The sequence below is a fragment of the Porites lutea genome, chromosome 12, assembly GCF_958299795.1.
Source record: "Porites lutea chromosome 12, jaPorLute2.1, whole genome shotgun sequence".
Taxonomy (NCBI): domain Eukaryota; kingdom Metazoa; phylum Cnidaria; class Anthozoa; order Scleractinia; family Poritidae; genus Porites; species Porites lutea.
In genome coordinates this window covers 22,875,043-22,895,644 of record NC_133212.1, presented here as the reverse complement: position 1 = coordinate 22,895,644, position 20,602 = coordinate 22,875,043, and the positions used below count along the sequence as shown (strand labels likewise).

The window sequence follows — 20,602 nt, the reverse complement described above, 5'->3', positions numbered from 1 at the left end:
CCAGCGGCACATCACCCCATTAGCCTCTTATAAGGAAGTACCCCCCCCCCCCCGGTGTAGCCATTGTTTTAGAGTCTGAGAACAATAGCTACACTTGTAAAGTACACGTGTAAAAGTTTTACCAAATTGACGCCAGGTAAGAGAAAACCTCTGTTATTTAGCCAAAAATAAAGAGGAAAGAAGGAGAACTTTAGATGGAAGAAATCACTGGTGACATCGAAAGAATAATCAACTACTTGAAGTATCCAATCACCGAACCAAATAGCGCGATTCTTGTAGAAGTTATCAAGCGTGCGCGACACGAGTTGAACGAGAAAGGGATAGCGCTGCTTCCAGACTTTATGCTTTCATCCGCCCTAAAAGAGACAATCACAGACACCGAGCAGGTTTTACCCAAAGCATTCCGTGGAATTAGCGACCACAACGTTTACTTAGAAGATTGTAAGGAAGAAAAATTGGAACCGAAGCGCCCGAGCAAAATCATTTCTCGCTCTTCGAAATCATGTGTGACTCACGACCAGATTAAGGCAAGCACGCCATTAAACAAGCTCTACATGTCACAGGCGATGACTGATTTTGTTCGACTTTTACTACAAAGGGAGGTGCTTTATCGCACGGCCGATCCTTTAGGAGCATTAAATGTGCACGTGTACAAAGAAAGGGACCAACTCAACTGGCATTTTGATCGTGGCGAATTCGCAGTCACTCTTCTTCTACAATCACCTGAAGGAGGTGGACACTTCCAATACATTCCCTCGACAAGGTGATTATATTACAGGCCACTAAAAGATGTAGGAGAAGGACGGGGTTGCTTAAGGTAGACAACCTTTCTTCTTCTTTTACATCAAAATTATAAAGCAAGAATTAACTGTACTCTTAAAGGCATCAGCACCGTTACCTAGCGAGAAACATGTTTATTTGTTCGCAGATTTCATTGCCTAATAGGCCTTGGGGCCTGTTTACATGGAGTTGGGGGAGCCCACATAGGTGTGGTAACATCAGGGGGGTCACCCCACCTATCATGTAAACGTGATCAAATCAAAATGAGAGATTATATGGACAGGCGGGTTACCCCACCCAGGCGGGTTACCTCACCTACCTGGGGTCCCCCACCTCCATGTTAACAGGCCCTTAATTTCTTCCGTAGCTTGCCTCAGTCCTCCGCAGGGCCTTTTTGCCATTAGGGGACTGGAGCCAAGTGAAGAAGAAAGCGCGCAGGGAAAAATGGGAAGGGAAAAGAAGAAATGTATAGCTGCCTTGCTTCCTTCTGCCCTAAAATGATGGGCAGATTTAGCAAAGAACTACAACGCACGTCAAATTAGAACGCGACAGCGCGGAATGAGCTGAACACCACTTCCTGTAACAGTTAGCTCGATCTTTAGCTCTTAGCGTCTTAGATCTGCGCGCGCCGTCATCCCGGTCGTCTCGTTTTCTTTGCTAAATCTACCTGATCTATCAAAGGCGTCGCATTACATCCTCTTTTGCGTTCGCTTGGAATATGGCAAAGATTTGAAGCACTGTATCGTTTCGAGCATGCTCATCTCTCTCCCTCGACATCTCCACGATAGAATGGCACGGACTTCAAATCCTCACAGGAGTTAAAAACCACGGCACTAAGGAACCCGTCACCGTTAACGGAGGCTCTGGGAACGAAACTGAGGGTGCAACGTAAACAAGTTCGGGAGATGACTTACAGTTTTGCGTTTGCTGCATAGTATTATTAGGGTGCAACGTAAACAAGTTCGGGAGATGACTTACAGTTTTGCGTTTGCTGCATAGTATTAAAAGTGCCTTACCTCACAGTCGATCCTTCCGGAGTCTTGAACGTTTAACGTCCGTGTGTTTACATTTAGGACCCCGTCTTTCCCTGACTTTGTGACGAATTCTAATAAATCTTTACAGTTAAACTGGAAAAGGTTAATCAATCTATTGCGGCAGGGTAATGGGCTCCAGATGGCAGTGTAGTCTAGGAACACGCTGTCGCGCGGCTTGCGTGTGAATCTTGGTCTTCTGCGATTCTTGAATGGCAAGGGATGTACAGAGCGTTTCCTCCTAAATATGCCCTTCTTGTGATTTCTGTCGTTTTAATGCTGTTCTACGCGCGTCGGGAGAGCGACTTAGCCCTCAGCCCAGCGCCCAACGCAGAGGACCAGATGATTACGCGGATCAATTCAGTTTTCTGGGAAACTGCCCACCTACCCCTCCCTCAAGCCAACATTAACACTTACTACTCAGTTGGGGCAAATGTTGCCTTAGGGGAGGAGTAGGTGGGCAGTTTCCCAGAAACCAAAACTTATACCAGTAACGCTTTGCCTGGTCTACTCCGTTCGACCTATTTAGCATGGATGGCCCTATTAGGTACACAAGCCGACTACTCCAGCCGACATAGCTCTAAGGGTTTTAGTCATGGAGACGCGCAAACCGCCTCAACACGATAAGGTGCTGATCCGATTGGGGCATTTGCTGTTATACTAATGGCGATACTAATTTATTTTGCCGTTTATCTATCTCTTTTTAGATCCCCGGGAAATGAAAACTACGACCTGGTTAGGCAAGTGTTACTGGCCTCTCAAGCTGGAAAAGATCTAAGCGATCTTGGAGTAAAACAAGCCGATCTTCAGCCTGGCACCCTCGTGATATTTTGTGGCCGCCATAGAGTACTAAAGTGATGACGTCATAAAAATGAAATTTCTGAAATTATGGGATTTGTCAAGATATTCTGAAAGAACAATGTCCAAGAGGCCTACTTGCCAAAAATGAGCATTTCGGGGCAAATTGTCTCCGAGATCGTAGCCCAGTTATACTCAGAAATCTCCATACAAACCCTTCTAATTTCTTTTTGGGTCGACCCAAAAAAAATTTAGAAGGGTTTGTATGGAGTTTTGTAAGCATAACTGGGCTACGATCTCAGCAACAATTTGCCCCCAAATGCTCATTTTTGGCAAGTAGGCCTCTTGGACATTGTTCTTTCAGAATATCCTGACAAATCCCATAATTTCGGAAATTTCATTTTTATGACGTCACACTTTAGTACTCTATTCCATGCATCGCGTGACACCAGTGCAAGGCAGTAAGTCACGCATTCTTGCCGTGCTGTCTTATGAACAGAAACCTGACGTATACTTGAATGAGTACACAAGGATGAAATTCTATGGACGTTTACGTTAAGTTTAACATTCGCACGTTCTTCTCTAATCAAGCTATATAAGTAGTACCTCTGAATATTGAAAGAGAAATTAGCCAGTTATAGGACTAAAAGAGAAGTCTGCACTTTCTGAAAAAATAAAACCAGCTGGTTTATTGATCAGAATGAATGTTGTGACTTGTGATATCCTTTTAGCCGAGTCAGAATTTTATACAAAAAGATCAATGCTCGGGCACACTGCGTTCTCCTTATCAGTCAGCCAGCACGTTTCATACGGTCAGCGGTTAGGTTAGACCCATTCAAACGATTGGCTGAAACATGGACTTAACGTCAACCTGTTCCACTCGATGCTGCAAGGGTGGACACGTGATGTGACTGTTGCCTTTTTGCCCGCGGAAAAAGAAGCAGCCTCGTTCTCAGGTATGGTGACGTGCGGCCTCATTTTTCCCGCCCGTGATCGGGAACAGCAAACCAGTAGGATCTGTTTTTTATTCGCGGGAAAGCTTTTTAATCATAATGAAGGCTACTTACTGGAGGAAATGCGCTACATCAAGTTGCGCACTTAGTTCAAAACACTAATTAAACTACGAAAAAATCCATAATTGAAGCGATAAGAAACGCGGTTATTTTCGTACAGTAAACATTTAAACTATTGCAAAAAAGAGTGAAAGAAGGAAAAAAAGTTAAAGAGATAACAAATGTTAAAGATTTAATGTTGCTATAAAATTTAGTTCTAACATAGACTTAACATCATTTATCCAGTATTTTTTTTCCGCCGTCCATAACTGTCTCCTCTAATTAACCTTAATTAACCTCAACTTCCCAATTTTTGTACCCTCTGATTGGTCAATGTGACTTCCTAAATTGATTTTTCATAGCGCCCCAATTAACAGCCTTTTCAGTGAACAATAACAGAAAGTTGCCGATCCTGAATTCTTGAATGTTCATTTTCAATAATTTCTACATTGGAATGATCATCACAACAGCGCTATCAGATCAATTAATTCCGTTCGCCTGTAATTTAATACTTGCACCAAATTGAGAGATGAATAGGAAGGAGTTTAGAGTTTCTCTCGTTACCTCGGATACCTTCAAAGCCACTTCTTTCGAAAAGGATGAAAGTGGAGCGAGCATCCAGCATGTCACATCTTCGAGTGAAAGAAGAAAAGAGAGTAGCAAATCGCAAACTCAAAATGGAACATGGAAGCTACTGCGCAAGTTATTATTCTTGCGGCAGTCACCATCATCATCTTCTTCTGTGAGTACTGGTGACCTGAGTGCCGTGGAATTAGAAGGGAACGGCATGACGGTGCAAGAACAACATTCTCCACTAGTTCGATGCGTCAGCAGGTCCCCGGAATTTGCCCGTTCAACAGTAACAATGACAACTGAAAATTCGCCCCATCCATTTGGCGCAGTTGAATATGGTTCGGCCAGAGAAAGATCGGCAGAAGAAGAAGAAGTGGACGGCATAGAGGAAATCCAGATGACAAGGGAAGTGTTTGAAGAAAACACGATCACCTCAGATTGCCAAGACTCAGGTCAACGTGGCAATAAGCCAATCATGCCTTTCAAAGTTTTGTACAATAATTGGGTTAGTCCAGCTTTTTAGTTGTTCATTTTTAATTGCGGGGAAGCAAGGCCTAAATCGTTTTCGTATGTTTAGGTAAAAAAAAAAAAATTTACTGTTTATTTTCCTTGCAATTGTGTTTGTTCCTTGCAGCGGATTCTGAAACTCTTTATATTGGAGACTTACGAGATTTCATGTTCGGAAAAAAAGAGGAAAAAGAAAAAAGAAAATCTCTTTCTTAGTAATTTCTTGGTGTTTCTTGTGTATTAGTTCAGGATAAAACAGGAAAACAGGATGTGTTCTTTTCGGCAACTTCAAAAACCATCCTCTGTTACGAAATTAACCAGATTTAGTTCAGGGAGAAAAAGAATTTAAGCGTTCACAACTCTTGTGTCATTGTTCTTGTGATTGTTTTCGGAGAGATGCTTTCAGCGAATTTAACAGAAAAAATGCTATCATCCGCGATTTACCAAATTTCACGTTCATAAGAAACGCAAACCTAAAGCTTGATATTTCCTCGGTTTTTTCGTGTATTATTTAGTTCCTGCTAAAAGAGAACATAGGCCTTTTTAGACTTATTACTTCAATACGATGTATTACGTATTCTACGTTGTATTGTATTAGGAAAAAGGAGGGACCTGTTGATATTTTCTGATCGTTTTGACCCAACAGAGAGAAGTCGTTGCGTCACGTTGCCATGGTATCAAAATTTCTGGATGACAACAAACCAAAACGTCACTTAAAAAGGGGATTCGCGCTGTTTCAAACTTCATCAATCTTATTTAATTTCATTTAGTTTGTCAAATGTTGGCGAAACCGAAAAGACCGTATCTATGTTTAGAAAAAGAAAAAGAAAATTTTTGTGAAATTAGGACGTTTCATGTCGCAGTCGTGCAACAACGGTTAGAAATGCACTAAAAAGCGTGATGCAGGTGCAAAGTTGTTTTTTTTGCCAATCTAAACCTATTGCTCTTTTGCTGTTTGCCGTCGCCGTAGCCGTTGCAAAAACTCTCTATTGTTGTTATCAAGAAATTGTGTTACCATGGTAACGTGACGTCACACTTCACCTCTCTGTTATCTTAGTAGTTCAAAGTCGTTTTAAGTTTTATGAATATTTGCATTTACTGCAACAAGTAAGTTATGTGGTCCAAACAAATACCGTCTTGCTGCTTTCTTGTTGTCGTTTTAATAAAATACAATGCAAGTCGGTAGGCTATGAAAATATGTTGCGGTCGGGAATAAATACGTTGGAATGTTTTGCTTCCTTTGTTTAAAAACATTTTTTATTAAAGAAGAAAAGAGAAATATAATTGGATTATTGTACTTTCTGTACAAGGCAAAGTATATTCAGATAAAAAACTAATAAATGGAGGGAGGAAAACTGAAAAGCTTTTAAAATGAATAAATAACTTTGTCGTCCGTCAGCATTAGTACTATCACTCAAAACACTCGACAGCTGTACTCTTAACAGAGTTTCGAAGATCCTGAAATAAAGAGAAGGGAATCATCATCAGGTCTGTATTTGATAGGATTTTTTGAATATAAATGATAAGTTTATTTTTCTTAATTCATTTGGCTGTTTGGTAAGATTTTATCAAATTACGCCGCCTTCTCCAAAAACTGGAAGTAGGAGCTTAGTATTAAAAAATACAGCTAGATAATTCCAAACTTTTTGAATTTTGCCAGAAAAAAAAACGGATTTTCTTGTTGTTAAAAATGCTTGAACCGTGACAAAATTATTTCACCATTTGAGCCGTTTCAATACATGTCCATCCTTGCCATTCTTTGCAACAGACGGCAAGGAATAGTTTCGATGGTTAAATAGTCTTCAACAACAAAACTGGATCATTAGTTTTGAAATTCAGTAGATGCGAAAAAAGATTTAGCTTTTTAAAAAGATAGCAAATAGCGTGAATGGCTCCTTTAAATTTGGTTTTACCCTCCCCAATTTCTTAATATATTTATTTCACATTATTCCATAGCCCCCAATTTCTACTTTTCCTGTAGCCTAAAGTTTCGTTCAATCTGTACAGCAAAACATCCAGCTACAACAGAACAAAGTACTTACAACTGTTTTAAAACGCTGACACATGTGCATGCAGTCCTGTATTATGGGATGCTGGTACAGTAAGTGAAATGGGACGGACTCACTCTCCTCGGCACCAAGTTCCGCAAACACTCCCGCTAAACGTTCCTGCGAAATGAGAGAAACCTAGTAAGATTTGCTCCATAACTATTAGTTTGACACATATTCACAAAGAATAACAATTCAGAGAGGAGTTAAACGGAAGTAGGGAAAGAAACACTCACCTTTGCGAATGTGTCATCTGGGTCAGCGGTCAAACTCAGTCGATAAGTGTCTTCCAGTCTTCCCTCGCCGTGGCGGAAAGCCTGTGGTCAAATGGTGTTAGACTTGGATTAAGAATATCAAGCAATAATTCAACACGATCAGGAGTGTTTCATGCGCATGCCTTGCCTGTGAATGTCTCAGCCTATTAATATTCCAGGATTTGCTCAGTTAGTAGAGCGCTTGACTGCAGAGCTCGATTGCCGGGACCGGCGGGCCGATACTCAGGGTCTTAAAACTCCGGCAAAAGAAGGTACTGTCTACGCCATGCAAACGGCTAGACCATCGCCTGGCTCGGATGACCACGTAAATGGCGGTCCTGTCTCCAGCAGGAGACGTAAAAATAGTGTCCCGAATTGTACTTTCGTGCTAAATACATTGACGCTCGAATAAAGTGCTTTTTTCTTTTCTTTTCTTTGTTGGTTTTCCGCACGCAGGTAGCAACCACCTTCGAGTTCTTTGGATTCACTCTTGAAAGTGTTTGGGACACATTTTCGCAAAGCTTAAAAATTATCGGAGCAATTCAACGCAAACTTCGCCAAATTTTCATCGTAAGCAGGAACAGTTGTCAAAACCTTTGTCTGTTATATTTTATCAATGACTTTGAAAATGAAGCCTCCAAAGAGCTCTGCAAAGAAATCTTTTATTATCTCTTAAACTGCAAGACTAAACAAGAATAAGAAGTTGTATTCAGGTTTAAGCTGCTGACGCAGACAGATACACTTGTCTTATGCCATGGGCAGTTGTAGAAACATGAATATGAGGCAATGGCAATAAACCGCTCTTACCCTCATTAAATTTTCCAGTGTAACGAGTGAACTCATTTCAGGTGGTGGTGATTGCGGTTCCTAAAACAAAAGGAAATAATTCAGAATCAAAGTTAACAGAGACCACTTTGTTTTTTCGCTATTGGCGCTATTATTTTAAGCTTTTGAAGCTTTTTAGCTTTTTTCAAATAAAAACAAAAGGAAAAAATTCAAAATCCCAATCAATATAGACCCCTTACCTTTATTGGTTATTTGCGCTAATTGTTTAGCTTGTCCAAATTTAGCCTGAGAAAACAGCCGACATTTGGCGACACTACCACTGGTTTCCCGCCAAATGACGTCTGAGAAACGAGCACAAAAATTCCATACTGATGACGCGTCATCACCCAGATCTGGGTAGTGCTTCTGATTGGTCGTGCCGGGTGGGAAATTTGACTCAACCAATCAGAAGCACTACCCAGATCTGGGTAGTGACGCGTCATCAGTATGGAATTTCTGCGCTCGTTCCTCAGACGTCATTTGGCGGGGAAACCAATGGTAGTGTCACCAAATGTCGGCTGCTTTCTCAGGCTAGTTCAAATTAAGAAAATATTGACCAGTGCAGAAGATGTAGGTCGATAAATATCATTTGAAAGTTTGATATAAGCCATACCAAATACCAAAAACATTCACCTTCAAACTTTGGCTTAGTACGCAACCTTTCACATGGAAAATGGGTTTTTTACTTGCAAGAGAATAGAAACTACTTTCATTTTAAAGACATTCACCTTTAGTTTCATTTTAAAGATAAGGCGAGATCGAACTCGAAAAAGGCCTACTGGAATTATACTACACAGTTTTTTTAAGTAAAGAAATTCATAACACAAGCTCGTTCCCAGGGTCGTTTCCTACTCGTCCTCCCAACAGCAGACAGGGGACGAGTAGGACGGGAACCCGGGAATGAGTTTTTTCTATTGAAGTGCTAAGATTTTTCAGTAGCCCGTTGAATAATAGTGAGCTTACGCAACAGGACGGGGAAGGAAATAAGACGGCAAACCTTGTGTGACAAGCGTGACAGTAATTTTGTTTAAAAAAAAAGTCACGTTTGTCACACACAAGCGTTTTGCCGTCCTCTTCTTTCTGCCGTCCTGTTGCGTAAACTCACCTATGCTACCGAATGTACCTGGATTTGTGGAACACTGACGTCACCTCCGTATTCGTCTGTCACTGGCTGAGGTAGATGCACTAATGATTTACTGGATGGCATCGGTTGGTTGGAAACAACACTCAGACCGCGCAGAAAACCTTCTAAGGGGTCTGGGTCGGCAGCAAAATAAAGCAACTGAAAAATATGACGATTGAGGTTCGTGGAGAAGAAGTGAACTTAAAGTTCAAGTTATTGAACTGAAAACTTTTAAAACACGTTTCATCACACTTGAAAAATACTGATGCCACTTACTTACCATATCAACATAATCCAAAGAAAGGACGCCGTCTTTGTTATCCGAAAATATTTGGAAAAATGCCTGCAAAGTAAAGGATTATTGCATTATTGTAATATACACCTGTTGTGGGAATAAGGCGAATGTACTTATGAGAGAGAAATTGTAAGTTAGGATTTGGCTAATTGCTTAAGATAACGATTGAAGTTTTAAGTAACCCGTTTGTCACAGGTTATTTGAACTAGAACTGCACGTTTTAGCCTTCAACGTTACGACCCTCGTAGATCATGATTTCTCTAGAGACATAACGATTTCTCAACCTGGCCCCGTTCTTCTTATTTTTATTTAAAGAACAGTGAAAATGTTCGCAGGTTTAGAAACACTATTTTACATCTTTTAGTATAATTTTACAAAGGAACAACGAGACTATGTATTTTTTACTGTCTATTTTACGTACTTAGTGTTTATTTTAGTGTTTAGTAACAGTCTTACTTTAGTGACTAGTCGTCCCATGTAAAGGTATCCAAGGCGGTCTTTGATTCTGGATCCCATTCCATGGATTCCGGATTCCGGGTGCTGGATTCCGGTCTTATTCAGTGGAACTTGGATTCTGGATTCCATTCCTTAGTGGGATTCCGGATTCCTTGAGCTGTATTCTGGATTCCAAAGCCCAGGATTCTGGATTCAACGAGCAAAATTTTCCCGGATTTCGGATTTTACATATCAAAATTTTCTTAGATTCCGGAATCCGGATTCCGTTACATGGGCGAATCCAGGGGAGGGGCCGGGGGCCCGCCCCCCCTTCCCATTTCTATTATTTCTAGACCAAACTGAGGCCCGAAGGGCCCACAAAAAAGTTTTTTTGAGACTACCCCCCTTATCTCAGGGTCTGGATGACCGCCCCCTCCCCCCACCCTTATTTGAAGGTCTGTATCCGCCAGTGCCACCCAGGGTCTACTCACATTTTTCAGTTTCCCTTGTCTGTCAAAAACAGGCGGTACATCCGGGTCTTGTGGATGTTCAAGCTCTTCTTGGCCAAAAAACCACAAGTCAACCTACACAGGAATTTAAAACGACAAACAGGCAATGGCATTTTAATTTAATATACAGATATCCCAACCACAGACATACCAGATTTTGTTAAACGGAAAAGGTCCCGTGGTGCTGACAATACCGTCCTGTTTTGGAGGTGCAGGGGTCCGTTTCTCGAAAGGTCCGGAAACTTTTCGGGCCCGAAGGCAAATTTTAAAATCAGAACCTGTTGAATAGTAGCACAGTTCCTAGCTCACAACCCATTCAATTTTGCCCTGTTGACTGATAGTTTTATTGTATCATTAATAAATTATTGAAACTTTGATCGTGAATGCAAAAAGGGCAAACACAATACAGCTTTCCGGGCCCGAAACGTTAACAGGACTTTCAAAAAACGGGCCCCAGGGCCTACAGAGTAAGGAGATCTAGAGGAAAGTGCTATCTTGCTATCGTGTTGTCTATTACGCTGGGCAAAGTGGTTCTAGCTTTTTAATTTTGTAAGCGAAATACTAGAGTTTAAAGCTAGAGCTATACAAGGTGGTTTTAACATTTGAGTCCGCGGATAAAATCTTAAAGTGTGAGCCATTCAAACGAAAGCTACTGAGCAGTATTTTTCTGTGGTACTGTTTATTATGCAGTACAAAGTGGTTCTAATGCTTAAATCTGCGAAGAAGGGTCACACCTGTTCAAACTCGTCTTGCGTTAGTCTCCCCGAAAGCGTCGTATCCACCTCTCTACAGCGCTCCAATGTCAACAAAAGATCCATCTTTGATGCTGGTGGCCAGGGTTGCGCGGCCGCGAGCAGAAACGTCCGCCAGTCAATAAACTCGGTTTCTAAAGCAAGCACTGTGCTCACGTCTTGAAGCTGTAATGAAGGGATTCAACTGTAGTTAAAAACTTAAAAGATAGGAATTGATTGAAATCCTTCAAAAACTGTGGACTCAGACCGTTCTGGTGAAATCTACGGGTGTGCTTCTTTGGTATGATCCGGATCAGGATCAGTTATCCGAGTTCACTCGGATCATGCATGTTAGATCAAATGAACCGATGAATCCACTCTGGACAAGGATTCATCGGTTCATTTGATCTAACATGATCCCAGTGATCTCGGATCACTAATCCTGATCCGGATCATCTCAAAGGAACACACACTAAAGGAGATTTGGATCGAATTTACTCCAACCAAAAGGAGATAAAGTATGTGTCAGCTTTCAATTTTAGAGCCGGTGTTGAAGCCCTCCCTCCCCAGTTACACGTTTCATTCATTTCACTCCCACCATCCCATCCCTAACATTTTACGGGCCACCTTCCCCTAAGCCTCTGTGTGAGTGAACTCTGTTTTCAATAGACCTCTTTCGTGTCGCAATGAATCAACGACAAAACAAAGCTGGTTGCATATGAATGAAAAGTCACAGGGACGACAATGGCCTGTGTTCCAGAAGGGATACAGACAGCCATTGCTGGCCACAGTAGTGTTCCCTCGGGGTTAATTTCCTGTGACACTTGGCGCTGACTGACAATCGACTCCTTTGACAATTTCTATCTCCAAGGGCGTTCTCAACACAAGCTAAACTCAATCTCATATTTCATTGAATCTCACCTGTTGCTGAGTTATGTTCATCCACGAGTCCGGAAGCAACTCCATCCCGTACTGTGATTAGAAAAAGAGTCATTAAAAAAGGATGACAAAAACAACAACAAGCACTTTACTAACACGTGTGGATGGCCTTTGACGTATATATAAAAAAAGACTGACGATGATTCAGTCGAGAGAAAGAACAGACGACACGCCACTTTAGAGAGGAAAAGGGGACTGGAGCCGAGATATGACCCGGATGGGATGGTTACTGAGGATGAACCATTTTTTTGGGGTCCCTACTAACAATCCCAGAAGTCTTTGCGAAAGTTAACTTCTCCCACAGACGAATGGGTGGATGGAGGGTTTTATCCGTGCAACTCTTGCAAAGAGAGAAAACAGGTAAAAAGGATTAATATATGAATTAGGATAATAAAATTCTGTACATTGTATAAGTTAATTTCGTCCTCATTGCTCAGTTTGAGCCGAGCAAAATTCTAAACTTGGCAGACATTACAGGAAGGCAGTGCTTTTTAACTCTGTCACTCTACTATCTAACCGTGCTCTTTCAGTTTTAGTAGCCTGCCTGGCAAAGGAAAAGGGTAAGGAGGAGTTAAGGCGCGCGAGAACATGAAACGCGCGCGCGGAAGGAGGGAAGGGAATCTTTTCTTATCTCCTTCCTCGCGCCTTAATTCCCCTTTTCGTTTCCCCCTGAAACGCTTCAACCTCGTTCCCAGGGTCTCTCGACCCTGGGAACGAGGTTGGAAACGCTTGTCACGCATGCTACTCGTTTAGCTTCTTCTTGAACCACTGGGATCAAAAACTAACGACATCATCAGTAGAGCTCCATAACTATAAAAGCTGAGCTCTCACCGTAATTGCAGTCATGTCCATGATCGTATCACAAAAGGCGCGATTAGAGATGACACCACTTGGAGCCGTTTTCACCAACTGCAAAAAAACACACGAAAATTCGTGAAGTGAATAAGAGCAGCTAACAGTGGTTACAGGTGATGTGGTCATCAAGAAGAATAAAATTCATTTACAAACCTGTCGGTAAAGGTTCAGCAACTGGGTCACGGTGAAGATATCACTCTGGGGTAGCTCAGTAGGGCTTGGAGGAGGGGGTGGTGTGGGAGTCTTGAACGTCTTGGTGTCCTGGATAAAAACCAGCAAAGATAGGGTTCATGAAAATTCGTTTAAAACATAAATTCGCGTACATATGTCACGCACGGGGAAAGCACTTGTCCATAGATTACGAGTAGTCCCTCACTTTCCCTGGGGATGGTGCGAGTGAAATGCGCGACCGCACGTGAAAATTTCTACCCATGAGAAAAGTGTCAAGAGGGTCTTCTTTGTCTATAAAACATTCACAGCAATTATGAACGAATGAGGATTTGTTGAAAAGGCCAACAATATTATATTGTAGAAAGCCCTGTAACTGTTCAAAGAAAAGAAACTACTTCTACCAAATCAACGATAAAGTCTTTGTCCTCGAGGAGAACCTCTTCTTGCAACTTTTCTTCTTTCTCGATAGCAAACCGCACATTCTCCGCCATTTCTTTGATGCTAAAACAAGAAACAACAGGCCATGTTAATTTTCAGTGACAAAATTGGACCTTAATTCTTGTGACGTAATTCGCTTTAACATTTTTATCACAAGTTACCTTTCCACCTCCTGTAGAAACCTCTCTCCTAACCAATCATCCATGTCCTTGTAAGTCGAGTCAGCCTTTCCCTGAATTGAAGGAGATAAGGAAAAAAAAACTTTATAAGGCAACGTGAAACATTCGTTGGGTTTTGTATTGCTGCACGATATGATTGGCTGAAAAGTCACTTTTTCCACCAATAAGAAGTTAAGCCATTACCAAATTAATTCTGTTCATAAGCGTTTCCCGCGCTTTGGCATTTCCTTCAAGCTCTGATTGGTGAGTGGTTAGATAGGTTTGCGCTGTGATTGGTTAGACTTTTACGTTTTAAAACACTTCACCGTAGAACGCTCTACTTTTTGAAGAAAGAGTTTGGAAATAAATCTTACCTTAAGCTCTTGAAGTACCGCAATTGCATGGTTCTTGATCATCTCAAGACGAGCTTTTAATCCACCATCTGCCAACAAAAATATGGGAAAACGAGATGCAAAATATGACGACGAAAAACGCTTAAGTATAACAAAACATGCAATACGACACAAACGGGCATAGACGCCAATGAAAGGCACACACTTCCTTCTAATCACCAGTTTCTTAGCATTCATGCACAAAAGTGTTGAAAGTGATTTGAAACGTCATAAAAGTACTTCACGGCACGAGACCTTCGAGAGCACTTGAGTGTGCACGAGCTGTTTGCGAAGATGCGCGCGCAGTGAACTCAAATACCCAGCCACATTTAACAATTATTTTTACCTTCCGAGGCAACTGCTCCAAGGAATTCTTTCCTTGCTCTCTCTTTTGTCTTTTGTTTGAGTTGTTCTTCTTCAGACTGACCTTCCTGTTCCTCTGGGGGCGCTTTGTAAAGTAAAGAATATAATTGTAGAAAATATGAGTCTAAAAGGCGTGAATAAAAGAACACGAATTTAAAAGTCTACTTTTGTTGTTCCCATAGCCTTTCAATCGCCATTTGCGCATCTCTCACAACACTCCCAGTGCTCGACTTTCAGAAAAAAATCTTAGGGCCAACTGGCCCCCAAGTTTTCATTTTTGGTCGCCAGAACAAGTATTCTAGTCGCCAAAAATTATATTTAAGAACTAATGGGATAAAATTAACTTAACATCTTTAACTTAGCCTTAACAGAGAATGAATGGTTCAGACTTTCTTTGAACTTTCTTTCGAATGGTTTTCGCTGACGCTCGATTACCAGCCGGTGTTCTGTAAAATGAATCCGCACTCAAGCGTAAATCTCCTCAAACAGGTATTCAAGCTCAAGGTTCAGGAAATGGAATACACATTAAAAAAACAAAATTTAGGAATCACAAAAAAACTTATTTGGGTTATGAAAGAACAAAATCAGCAAAATTTGTTTTGCGTCCTATGTATTTGCATGTTCAGAACTGAACATCGGTGAAACTTCATCTATTGCGCGGTTGCCTAACACGTGATCGAAAGTCTCCAGAAAGAGGAAACGTTGCTAATGTTTTCGGGCAAAGAAGTTGATTTCGCGAGAAGTCTGTTAGACAAACAGCATGACTTCAACTTTACTTCATTAGAAGTCAATAAAATACGGCAGAGCTTTTATTTGCGTCGTCACGCTCAACAGAAATTTGCTTAAAGTTGTTTACAAGAATTGCGAAGCTCGAGAAGTAAGCGCCGTTCGTTCTCGATTAGCTTCGATTAGCTTGAGCTTTTATCAGACTAATCTGCTATCGAGTCTGAGAGATACATGTTCGACATAAAGAAATTGTTTTAAATATCGATGCGCTAAAAGTAATTCCCGGAGAAACACGGGACGATCTGTTGAGAATTGCGATCGATTTGTCCGAAAGTCGATAAGTCTTCCGTCGAATTCGTTCATTTCACAATCCTCTTTCAAGTAAACGTAGCTTAGATTGTTGGAAGAAATCGTTAAAGCCTTTAGACAAATCGTTAAAACGTTTAGACAAACCGTTAGAGCGTTTGGGCAAAACGTTAGAGCGTTAGAAAAACCGTTAGCTATCCGTTAGTTGTGTAAAGGATAGCAAATTATCATTAGTGTACGTTTACCCAAAGAAGAAAGTCACCTATCTTGGGGGCCAGGTTGGCGACCAGGCGTGAAAATTTAGTCGCCACTGAGTAAAAGCTGGTCGCATTGGCGACCCCACGGGTCGCAACGTCGAGCCCTGACTCCTTGTCTCGCGCGTGAGACTTGGTCAGTGCTATGCCGAACTGCACTACGGGACTATGTGGAGGACGGATTTTGACCCAGTTACCAGTTGTTACCCGCGCAATTTTGTAATAGCCAATAAAGAGGCCATATAGCATCCGTGGCCCATAAAACAGTCCCAAAATGCAATCTGACATATATAGCACCGACCCAGTCTCACGTGCCTCAAACTTTAAAGGAATAAGATAGTAAATAGTACATACGTGGGGGAGGAGTCTCGGTCTTGGAAGGTGATCCACCCTTTCCTGGACTCTTTCTTCCTTTCTTGTCCTTCTTTTCCTTTGCTTTCTTCTGTAATGCTTCGCGCTCTTTCTCTTTTTCAAGCTCTGCTTGTCTTATAGCCTCGGCTTCTTGTTCCGTCTGGTCTATTTGTGCCTGTTAAGGTGAAAACAGGAACACAAATTAACTCCAAAGTCTACTAACTAGTGCCGCTGGGGTAAAAATGTGGTTAGCCCGCTAGCAAGCCCTCCATTTATGGCTAGGGAAGCGAGCCACGAGAGTACGCGCGAGTGAGCTCTCGCGTGACTTCTCGCGACTACCCCAAAAGGAGAGCTTGCTAGCAGGCTACAGTCTGGTGGACGTACACACAATACTCGTTTGCTTATTACAGACCCTTTTGTTGAGTCAATTAATAGTGGCTGGATACAACTAACAAGGGAGTCCTACAATATCGAGTTCTCTGCGCCTATAATTGGAAAATGTTTGTGCGTACCACAATGAGCGAAACTAAGCGCCATTAGAAATAAGAGTGTTACGATTTGAAGTTAAGACATGATGATGTCGCTAGTTATTCTGCTTAAAACCAACACGACAGACAAAAATAGCGATCCTCACGACTGTATAGCGGCAGGACACCCAAAGAAACCACAGGACACACAAAAATTAAGGTACTGCTCTCCTGGGGACTTGCAGCAATTACGTTGTTGAGCTCCCTGAGACTCGCAAGTTTTATTTCCTGTTGTACTTAAAGGATTAACGTCAACTACTCACCATCGTCTCTATTATCGTCAGAGCCACAATATACGCGTCGAAGACGAGCTGCGGAAAAAAAGGAACGAATTACTTGAAAACATGAAAGTTAGAGAATGATCTCTTAAAAGTTGTCTGGTTAGATACCGAAAAATGGGTACAGACCCAAACGCTACAAATACTCAAGATCTCCTCTTGACTGTAGTAAAACACTTAGAAAACAAACATTTTCTAGAGATTGATGACTTACAACGTTCACGATTCGATTATAGAAACCCGTTGGGTACAACCTTACGTCAAGCATAATTATGAAAATGCTTGTTCAAATAGTGGAATGTAATCTTTCCACAATTTAGTGATTGCTATTAAATGAAGAATTTGACTGTGGTGAAAGTCAGACGATAGCTGTTTAGTATGGCCCAAATATGTTTGCAAATGTCCTCTGTTTCTGATTGAGCTAAGGATTGTAGTCGGTTAACACACAGGAGGTGCAAGCAGAACTGGTTAAAAGGCTGGAGATTATCTAAAGCAGTTTTACAGTAAGACAATTCCTTCGATTGAGCAAGGCTAATAGTCTGTTAGTTGGAAACCTGTAATTAGTCCGGCAAAGGCTGTTACTCTTTAAAAGAAGGTTAGTTGACTTACTTTTTCATCCGGGTCTGAAGGCGGCACGGGGGTCTCAGGCTTGTCAGGGTCAGCCGCTTGGCCCTTTTTCTTGTCCCCTTTCTTGTCCTTTCCTCTCCCGGTACCTGGTTCTCCAGATTTGGGGCGTCTGGGAACTAAAGGGATGCTGCGAAGAAGTACCAAAAAAACCCCAATAAGCACGCCCAGCTGGTATGGAAAAGAGTAGACTGACAGAGCTACCTCTATTTACACCGGGACCGCCTTTTACGAATGAGCCTTTAATGAGAGTACTGTGAAATCAGAGTCGGCCAGTATCATGTTACGTTACTCTGGTGACGACTCCAATAGCAGTGAGTCGCACTATGGGACGCTACTGTCACGCTGTCACACAGTCACTCAACAGTACATTCTTGTAAAGACATGTCACGCTACAGAGACATCAACTCACTAATTGGTCAAGTGACTAGGATCAAAGGTAGCGCAACTTACCGAGGTTTTTGCTCCTCTTCTTGAGTTTCTGTGGGTTCAGGGGTCTTTGTAGCTCCTTTGTCCTTTTCTTTCCTGCCTGATGGACTCTTCACTTCAGTCTTTTCAGCTGTTGTTAGGTTTGACACACTCTCGCTTCCTCCTGACTTAGACGATGCAGACTGCGGTCTTACAGTTAGCGGTAGTTCAACAAGTGGTAAGCGCGCGTACTCAGAGATGGCTTCGTTTGGTATTTTACCTAAAATTAAAAAGCGTTCAAAAACTATGCTTTTTTCTCCTATCTTTACGCTTTATGCTACATACTTTTCCTTGAATTTAATCCTTTTCTGTATTTTTAAACATGGTTCAACTGTACACATGTCATTAAAATTCCCCAAAAGCTGAGACAGAAAGACGTTTGAAAAGCATAGACGGCACCTGTCAGTAATATGCCCTCAATACCTTTCATGCAATCAAAGAAATGTCGGAACAATCTGACATTGTCCTCGTATACGGCCGTAGTGCCGAGGTTTGTTTATCTGCCGTAGAATCTTCTATACGATCCTAAAGGGTAATTAATGATGCAGCGGAATGAAGGTGTTTTGGCAGTGCCGGATCCAGACCCTTAGATAAAGGGGGGGACCCGGTCTCCAAAAAACTTTTTTAGGTCCTTCGAGCCTCAGTTTGGTCTAAAAATAAGGGGTGGGGGGTCTGGTCCCCCGGGCCCCTCCCCTGGATTTACCACTGTTTGGTATATACCCCAACCTATTTCAGGGGGAGACGCCCATATGCATGGGTTTGACTCCCCCACTCTCAATATCCAGTGTGCTGAGCATGATATATAACTCATCTTATTTAAGGATGAGACAGTCATTCCCCAGGGGTTTAGCTTATTTCCCTCCGGTACCTTCCATGCCGACGTAGTAATCCCGAAGCAGCCTAACAGTATCTTGGTATCTGTCCACTTCAGCTTGCATGAGTGTTACGTAGAAGTTAGTGAGGAGACCCAACCGATCTTCCAGCCATCCTTCACTCATCACTGATTGCCGCTCTTTCTCAGCCATCTCCTTACGGTTGTCGCAAATGTCGTACAGCCGATCGCAAAGATCCTGAAGATAACACATTTTATTATATAAACTGCAGTGTTTTACAAGGATTTCTACCACCGAAAAAAGTGGTATCTGAACACACGTAAAAATACGATATTTTTACATGTGAAGATATCGATAATTTCACTGACATCAGGTTTGTCTCTTAAATTGTAGTTAAATTCGTTGGTGTATCATCGAAACATCTTCGGGTCTTCCTCGAAAGTGCTCGGCAATCTTCGGAAATTTTCGGAAAATGTTCGGGAACGTTCGTCTGGTCTTCGGGACAATTTGAAAAATCTTCGGAAATCTTCGGAAGGTGGTCGGAAATCTTCGGAAAATCATCAAAAACGCCGTCATCAGTATGTTTATATAATAAATAACAATTATTCACCGAAGTGGAGGTGGCTAGTGATGGATATTTACCGAAGCCGCGTTAGCGGCGAGGTAAATATCCATCACTAGCCACCGACACTGAGGTGAATAATTGTTTTAGTATATACTAAAACAGTGAGATAATTGAGCACAAAAATGATGATTTTTAACTCATTTACTGTTGCCTGCAACGATTACAATTTTGGCGCGCAATGACCGAACGGCCGCTGTCGTCGCTTTTTCTTGCCGGCAAATAAAACTTTTGAAGGCATTTGTTTACCTCTTGCGGGGAAATTTCCTCAAAAGGAGTTGTGAATTCTTTTTGTATTTAAAATCATTCTGTAAAAAGGATTATTAGATTTAGTTTTAAGCTTATTTATGAACAAGTCAACTAAAAAAAGTAACGCAAGACTTAAACTTAATTTGCATTTGTAAACAACAAAACTTTTTCGCCGGTTTTATCGATAAATTCAAGTCAAAAAGACAAAGTTTTACCTGTGAAAACTTCCACCCCGAGCTTCGTCACTTTCTTCGTGTATTTCGGAAACAGCTTGCTTGATTAGTTGTGAAATTTCTTTGTTTGTTACGGCAGCAAACCGGGAAGGCATTTTGCAACTTACGCGAGTTTGGCGTCTCTCGCTCGGAGGAACTAGAGGTGAATCAGTGAATAGTGCAGGATATTCACTGATTGAGCAGCCAATCAGAGCGCGCGAAAAACACTATCCACTGTTTTAGTATATACTAAACAGAATAATACATGGACGCTTGGAGATATGGAATTTATCTTCTCGTGTTCACATTCGATATCTCACTCGTTCGCTGCGCTCACTCGTTCGATATCGATGTGAACACTCGAAGATAAATTCCATATCTCCGCGCGACCATGTATTATTCTCTCTATCCACGATGATTAATAGCTTTCATGACATGCAGAACATTGTTTCGAACAGGTTAAATTTAGTTAATTTTTTTTATACATCATTAAAAAAATATATATCACATAAAGACACAAGAATAATGGTAATTATTGAAATTACGTTGAATCCAGTTTCTTCTACGGTGCAGCCAAACTGAGGTGAAAATCTGGCAAAAAACGCAAATATTGAAAAATATGACATGACTAATATTACATACGTCTAGCTGTTGATGCAGTTCAGCCTTGGTGTCTTCATCCCCTCTCATGTCCTCGGCAACTTCGTTGTAGGACTAACAAAAGGAAAAAACGAGGAAACTGAGTGGAGTATCTTTAGAGATTGTCGAGCGGCCGAGCTGAAGTAAACTGGGGTGGCGTTTACGCTAACAGATCCCAATTTTTCTCGGGATTATTCATTCTTTCCAACTCTACTGACTGAAAAAAACACTGCAGG

General features: G+C 41.6%; 2 protein-coding genes across 2 annotated transcripts in view; one reads left to right on the top strand and one right to left on the bottom strand.

Annotated features, from left to right (window-relative positions):
- The first annotated feature begins 194 nt into the window (after nt 1-194).
- LOC140953904 (uncharacterized) lies at nt 195-2,669 on the top strand. The gene is made up of 2 exons (XM_073403279.1): nt 195-763; nt 2,519-2,669. The coding sequence occupies exons 1-2, from the start codon at nt 195-197 to the stop codon at nt 2,667-2,669; spliced, it is 720 nt and encodes a 239-aa protein (XP_073259380.1).
- Nucleotides 2,670-5,799: 3,130 nt separating this feature from the next.
- The window catches only part of LOC140954019 (sperm flagellar protein 2-like), a 42,566-nt gene continuing 27,763 nt past the window's right edge, over nt 5,800-20,602 (bottom strand). The window contains exons 41-61 of the mRNA XM_073403410.1: nt 20,370-20,441; nt 18,680-18,881; nt 17,797-18,031; nt 17,329-17,473; nt 16,705-16,752; nt 15,918-16,089; nt 14,261-14,362; nt 13,897-13,964; nt 13,526-13,596; nt 13,328-13,427; nt 12,909-13,016; nt 12,732-12,809; nt 11,883-11,933; nt 10,965-11,147; nt 10,213-10,305; nt 9,272-9,334; nt 8,992-9,150; nt 7,851-7,910; nt 7,026-7,106; nt 6,784-6,909; nt 5,800-6,199 (exon numbers count right to left, since the gene is read on the bottom strand). Of these exons, the coding sequence (XP_073259511.1) occupies nt 6,152-6,199; nt 6,784-6,909; nt 7,026-7,106; nt 7,851-7,910; nt 8,992-9,150; nt 9,272-9,334; nt 10,213-10,305; nt 10,965-11,147; nt 11,883-11,933; nt 12,732-12,809; nt 12,909-13,016; nt 13,328-13,427; nt 13,526-13,596; nt 13,897-13,964; nt 14,261-14,362; nt 15,918-16,089; nt 16,705-16,752; nt 17,329-17,473; nt 17,797-18,031; nt 18,680-18,881; nt 20,370-20,441 (2,265 nt within the window). The 3' untranslated portion in view covers nt 5,800-6,151. The remainder of the gene's footprint in view (nt 6,200-6,783; nt 6,910-7,025; nt 7,107-7,850; nt 7,911-8,991; nt 9,151-9,271; nt 9,335-10,212; nt 10,306-10,964; nt 11,148-11,882; nt 11,934-12,731; nt 12,810-12,908; nt 13,017-13,327; nt 13,428-13,525; nt 13,597-13,896; nt 13,965-14,260; nt 14,363-15,917; nt 16,090-16,704; nt 16,753-17,328; nt 17,474-17,796; nt 18,032-18,679; nt 18,882-20,369; nt 20,442-20,602) is intronic.